The 7,095-nt window shown below is 40.1% G+C and overlaps 1 protein-coding gene across 1 annotated transcript in view; it reads right to left on the bottom strand.

Annotated features, from left to right (window-relative positions):
* Positions 1-7,095, bottom strand: part of LOC109973784 (protein bassoon-like) — a 22,635-nt gene that overhangs the window by 15,132 nt on the left and 408 nt on the right. Inside the window, exons 2-5 of the mRNA XM_020623596.1 lie at positions 6,930-7,091; positions 5,181-5,509; positions 2,293-2,386; positions 710-841 (exon numbers count right to left, since the gene is read on the bottom strand). Coding sequence (XP_020479252.1) covers positions 710-841; positions 2,293-2,386; positions 5,181-5,509; positions 6,930-7,091 — 717 coding nt within the window. The remainder of the gene's footprint in view (positions 1-709; positions 842-2,292; positions 2,387-5,180; positions 5,510-6,929; positions 7,092-7,095) is intronic.

Here is a 7,095-nt window from a genome sequence, read left to right as displayed (position 1 = left end):
GATCAGAAGGTTTCCCGACTCTGTGAGCCCGCTCCATCTCAATTTCTTGATGAATTTGCAGTTTCTCCTTTAATATTTCCTTCACCTTACATTCCGCTTCCGTCCAGCTTTCTCCAGCTGACTCCTTGATTCCCTTGAAGATCAGGTTTTTTCGCTTGGACTGTGCTTCCAAATGCTCCATTTTATCCGTTATGGCTATTAGACTCTCACAAGTTTTGTAGACATCATCCCTTGTTTCCTTGGTTTGTATTTTCTGTTCACCCATGGCTGCTTTAATCACATCCACATCTCGCTGGGTAAACTGCAAACTTGTTTTTATCTCCTGTATTTCTCTGGTCATGTCGTCGAGTCTCTTGTTATCTGTCTCCATAATTAGTTGCATGAAACCTTTGAAATTTTCCTGCTGTTGGTTCATCAGCGCGATGTACATCTGTTTCTGCTGATCCAGAATGTCTGTTACTTGCGCCGCTCTGTGATAATCTTCTTCTGCCTCCATATCCTCATTCGCTTCTGATTTATTAGCTCTTTTCCGTTTGGAGGCATTTTAATAGTTGTAGAATTTGTTCAAAGACTTGAAAGTGTAGAAGATGTGAAAAATCGTAGAACAGACAAGAGGAGCAGTAAAGACGTCTGCTCTCGCTTGCTCCCCCGGAAACCGGGTTGAATCATTTGTTTGAAGAGTGTGCTCTTAGTAGTTGGTTTGTTTTACCTTCTCCCAGTTTGCCGGCCTGCTCAGCTGCTCCTCCAGGCAGGATCTTGGACAACACGCTGTCTCCCTCCATGCCAGGCTGACCTGCTGCAGCACTGCCAATACCTCCTGGCCTAGGAGCTGCCTTGGAGCCTGGACAAAAAAAAAACAAAAAGAGGAAGAGGAGGAGAGGATGATTGGATAGAGGAGAAAGAAGGAAGAAAGGGAAGATAAGATTCAAAGAAAGATTCAGAGAGGAGTTGGTGTCTGCCAGTGTATGGATTTTTTCTTTTTGTATAATGATACCTTTGTTGCCAAGTGCTCATTTGCTGTTGTGCATTTTAATTGCAGTTTGCATAACACAGTTGTAAATAAAACACTGTGGTCATTAGAGAAAAATACTCAGGCCACCTTCAGATTGAGTTTCAAAGGTGTGACAACACACAGCCCTCCCCATTCATTTCTATGGGGGACTGTGTTCACCAAGTCAGCACCAGCACTGCAGGGGGCTCTGGCAAAATGATGCAACCAAGTGCTATGAAAACGGTGGATCTGGTTACTGGACAGTGATACCACCCAGCAAAGGCACTGCATTGACCAATTACATACATTGGAAGCTTGGGACATGGACACCCACAGGAAGAGGACTCTTCTCTTTATCTTGTTAGCAGGTAAACTAACAACCAACACAGCCCTTTGCGTTAAAACACAGCAGGGAGGTGCATTTTTGCTGGATCAGTATGAAAGTATGGTCATTTTTGTCAGCTGCAGTAGCCACCCCCACACACTTTGTCCTTCTCTGTATATTCAGCCCTCTCCCTCCAACCTTTTCCCCTAATTATCCACTAGATCTATGTACACACTTAACTGTCACTGGCCCACAGGTTCACTAAGAGACTAGTTAGCTTTTCATGTTCCTAACTGTTGGATTCAGTGGAAGCCTGGATTACATTGCAAAGTTAATTTTTAAAAATTTTCATAAAAAATCTAAAATAAGATGCAGCTTACTGTTAGCACACTGGGTGCCAATACATTCAGTAGGCATTTCATTTAGTTTTTGACAGTAAGCAAAATTTTTTGGGTCCTATCCAGCTGAACCTCTAATAACATAACAATAAGTGAAAACTGCTATACCGTTAAGAAATGAAGGTCATGGAAAAATCTAGGGCTGCACCTAATGATTAGAATTATTATTTAAATAATCTAAAAATGGCTTTCTTGCTTAACTGTCAGTGTCTGAATAGAGTGGAAAACACCAGACTCTGGTTCCAAAATTGACATACAGTATTCAACCTGCTTGTTTTGTCCAACAAATGATTCATAGAAGAATGCAGCAAATATTAATACTTGAGCAGTTATAAGCAGCAACCTGCTTCAAAATTATTTGAATAACTCACTATGTGGTGACTTGGCACACTCAGGCTGATTTGGGTGCCATGAAGTGAAACCCTTCATGTGTGTTTTCCACTGTGGGATTATCTGCAGATTAATCGCAGATTAAATGTGACAGCACACACTGGTTACATAACATACACTAGACACAGTAGGGCCTCGGCTGGCAAGACGTGGGAATGTGTGTGCTGTGTGGCTGTGTGATATTGTACCTATGCCTGTGAGTGGAGGCTGGCTGACTTTTGAAGCAATGATGGGTGCTGCCTTTGCTCCAATAGCAGTTGCCGGAGGCGTGTCAATCTTGGCCTGCAAACAGAGAGAGAGAGAGAGAGAAAGAAACAGTTCAATTTCATGAAGGAAAAGTACAAAGCTCATCATTTAGAAAAACTAACTTCTCCATATTTACCCTCTTTTCAGAGTAAAACTGTTAGCTGGAAGAATAAGAAGGAGGATATAGGATTTCTCTCTGTTTATTCAAAACCTAAATAAGATTGTGACAGTGAGAAATAAAGAGATAATAAAAGAACAGGATGAAAATAGGAAAATAGGGATAAGAGACAGAGATACAAAGGGTGAGAGAGAAAAGCCGCACTGCTTTTGTGTTGTGTTGTGACAGCTTACTGAATGATTTGAATGAAAAGCTGGTTACCATTTTAGCTTTTGGGAAACAGAGCCAAATATTTCATCACTGCAGTTATATTATCTCCACAGCCCTCAGCCTATAGGTTAGGTGGGCTGTTAGTCAAGAGCACTACACACCTGAAACGAGAAGTGTCAGTGATCAGACAGAAAGGGACACAGGGACATTCACAATTAACAGATTTGTTAAATAGTATAAATATCACAATTCAATTTTAGATGCCTCTGAGAATAGTGTATTTGTAAATGTAAACTCAAAACTAAAAAGCCATAATTTCAGCCCTTATTTGTCATTATTTCTTTTATTTTGGTGGAAATTTGTCCCTGTAGAATGACATTTTCATGGTGTATTGTAGGCTACTACGCTTTTTAATTTTTAACCTATTCTACACTATATTTATTCACTTAGCTACAAACAGTCAGTTTGAATATAATAATTCATTTATTTGAGATATGCATCAATTGTCACCAACAGGGGTGTCGCGATATACCAGGATTGACAATAACCATGATATTTAAAAAATAAAATAGTAATATCGTGTTATAATACACATATGATAATATCGTAAATAATCTAGAGCCAGTAACTATCTGGTTGACTCAGTAGGTGACGGTACTGCACACACTGCCACACAACAGAGAAAAAAGAAGAAGAAGACAAAGACCAATATGCAGAAACTAGCTAGGTAGCTATTACCCTACCAGGCAGACAGTATACACAATAAAGGTAAAGACAGCCCTAGTTGCAACCTTGTAGTCTCAATGATGGTTTGCTAGCCACTGAGGCAGTTAAAAGCTCTGAACAAAGCCTTAGTAGTAGTGATGGGCCCTGAGTTGAGATTACTCTCCCAAGGTCAGTAAGGAAATTTCAACCACAAATGCCAGTGGCAGTCATATTTGTACTGAATGAAATGTAGTACACTATATGAAGTGTTTATTTAAACTCCTAGTTAACATTTACAAATGTTGGCATTGTAGATGTTCCATATTTTCCCACATCCTTGTCTTACATCTCTTTGCTTGAGTGGATTTGTTTAGAAATGCTGATATCTGCTGTGTCACTGTGGGCCCTTTCAAAGGTCTGGTGTTGCTGGTTCTTTCCAGCTTTGCCTGCAAAGTTAAAGGACTAAACTACAGTGGCTGCTGCTGCACTAACAGAAAATAGCTTCAGGAAAATTTACAACAGACCTTTACTGAAACCAGGCAGTATATGTGCCAATATTTGCTCTGATTTGATCTCTATCATTGTTGTGTTCTTACTTTGTGTCCTCTGTTTTCTGTAAATCTCCGTGTGACTCCTGTTAAACACAAGTGAACAAAACCTGACTTGACTGGACAGATGCTGGACTGATGCCAGATCATGGCATAATATTCTGTTTCTCAATGACTATGGTTGAACTGCAGCAAACAGTGTTCCATTATTTACAGCCACTTAATCAATGCTTTTAATTACACAATGGACCTAACATGAGTGAAAGTGAATGAGTTTGCAGAGGGAATAACAATCATACCACAAATTCTCTTTACTGTTTATGGCTTCCTGTCAGAGCTTTTCTATAGCAGAGCTTTCAGAATAATTTTCAAGACAAATTAATGCATAATTTGACACCAGAGCTTATGAATTATTTCGCTTCGATTTCCCACTGTACAACAGCACAGCACTACTTTGTATGAAAATCATGAACACCATTCAGCAATGAAAGCACATCATGAATAATTTTGGCATAATCATAATTGACATGGTGACAGTGGCTTTGTGAACTTTATGGAACTATATGAATTTTTATGTTAAATATCATAATCAGATTTGTTACATCAACTGCAAATAGACGTACATGGATTTATGATTATGGAGTAAATGCAGAGTGGAATAGGAGTAAATGCAGAGTGGAATAGAGACATTTGGAGTGCCAGTTTCTTGAGCATCTAGCAAGCAGTGAATTGGTTACAGTTATCACCTGCCTCTATGTAAAATACAGTATTAGATAAGGCCTGCTGACACAGGCAGAGCAGAATTTAAATGAACCAAATGAAATGGGAAGAGATGGACCAGCTCTTATATTTGGGAGCATTACACAGGAGGATGAACAAAAGCAAGGGCTGAGGGTGATGACTGGCTGAAAATTGGGAAAGCCCAAGGTTTTTGTAACTGAATCATCTAGTTGTGGTACATTCATTCTGCAACACATCATTGGCAGAGAAAGGCATGTTCAGTAGAGTAGACACCCGTTTCAGTTACACACCATGCAGATATTGATAACCCATTTGAGATACATTATCTCATTAAAAGAATACAGTATATGCCACTGACCTGGATTTTAACTGGGTTAAAACATATGTATACCTTTACTTTTTTCAAACTTGAAAGTAACCACATTCTTTGTATCATCATAAACAGCTATACACGTTAGCAACATTTTTGATTTCTGTTTCACTACCCATTGGCCCTCTCTATACTCACCATGGTGACTGGCACGGTTCCTGCCGGACCTGTCTGCCTGGCCTGTCCCATGGGTCCACCTGCTGGTCCCATCTGTCCTGGCTTGGACTGGCCCTGCCCCATGCCCATGCCTTGTCCTTGTGCTGGGGGCTGCTGCTGAGAGCCGGTGGTCGCTGTGGCACCAGGCTGCCCTGGCCTGGTTACTGATGTCGGGGCTTGCTGTTGGAGCTGGGTCCTTTGTCCCGGAGGCCCGTCTGTTTGGGAACCTGGACCGCCTTGTCGCCCTGATCCTGTAGGTCCGCCAGCAGGACCCTGACCCCGGGCAGAGCTGCTACCAGATCTGGAGGAGCCTAGTACAAGAATGGATGTCTTTTTTTTTATTTCATGAAAAGTTTGCACTCATTGCTCCAAAACTAAACTGGATAAAAGAAATGACACATTTTTTACACAAATACTATAAAACAAGATAGAATATCAGTACCCTCAACCCTGCAGGCTTTTACATGGTGTCAGATTGCAGGGAATGATTGAAGGCTCAGAATAATCATAGGTGCCAGAAGGATTCAGTCGCCACATCTGTGGTCCTCACATTAGCTGTTTCTTGTCTTATGCAAACAGTTCCTAGGTAGAAAACCTCCAATGATAAGCTCCAGTCAGTGATGTCTAGCCTATCCAATCGCATCACTGATTTCAGCCAAGAGAATATGTCTGCCTCTGAGAAAGTCCTGCTTTGGTAAAGCAGGATTTTAGGTTTTTATATTATTAGAATGGCATTTCCTCTTTTATTACAATGTGTACAATAGCGATTGACAGGAGAAACAGGAAAGAAAAGAGAATGGCATGCAACAAAAATAAATAAAGCTGACTTGCAACAAATGATGTGAGCAAAGATCAAACCACCAATTTAATGAGCACACTGCTAAGAACACAGTCATAGTGCTGCCCAGAGAGGAAATATTTCCTTCAAAAAGTTACGCTTGATATAGTTAATTAAAAGCTGTTGATCCCTGAGGGGACAGATAATGGTAAAAGTGCAACAAACTCAGACCAAACAACAACGGATGTTATATATTTCTGCCTCAGACCTAAAAAAGAAATTATTTTTCTCTCCAGTAATAATTTGAAGGCCTACCATACCCTACACTTTTTTTAAACTTTGGGATACAAGTATTCTAATGAATGAGTGACATAAGGAAAAAGGTCTGAATTAAGAGCGCAAAGGGACATTGTAATTAGCTTTTTTTTTTTTACTTCACCCACTCACCCACTTATAATAAGCTAAACTAAATTAAAACAAACTTAAAAGTAGCATAGAAATTTTCCTGGCACTTATCAGGTCATAGACATTTAATTTGTTTTAAATGAATACATTTTGGCACCACAACTCATTATGGACAGGTGCCAGACTGCCTACACTGAGCAGAATCCCAATGAGATCTTATATTGGTCAAGTCATAAAATTAAATGAACAAATGGCTTTTGACTAATCTATCTTTTACTATTTCTTGAATACGTTCCAAATGCCAGAATAACCTTATAATGTGTAATATACAATATTCTACCATTATTTCTAAACAGTTAAAGTGATGCATAGTCAGTTAAAAAATATATGTCAAGCAAATAAAATGTTGGTATAGAATAGTATAAAACACTTTGAGATATACTTGAGATGAAGGGCTATAAATACAGGTTAACATCTCCAATACAAATGTAATGCTATTAAATACAGAATGATATTCTATGTCAGGTGTAAAGGTACCCTGTATGTACCTGGTGGTTGGCCCTGCATGTCCATTGGCTGCTGGGACTTGCCGCGTGAGGATCGGTGTGGGTCCCCCTGTCTAGAGGTGCGCTGGCCGTGGTGGTGCCCAGAGGGATCCCGGGAGTAGTCCGAAGAGTGGTACCCTCCCGATCTTGACTCAGCATGCCTTCCTGA

Source organism: Monopterus albus, unplaced genomic scaffold (assembly GCF_001952655.1).
Source record: "Monopterus albus unplaced genomic scaffold, M_albus_1.0 scaffold305.1, whole genome shotgun sequence".
Lineage (NCBI taxonomy): Eukaryota > Metazoa > Chordata > Actinopteri > Synbranchiformes > Synbranchidae > Monopterus > Monopterus albus.
The sequence above is the reverse complement of the archived record's forward strand: the minus strand, read 5'-3'. Positions and strand labels throughout refer to the sequence as shown.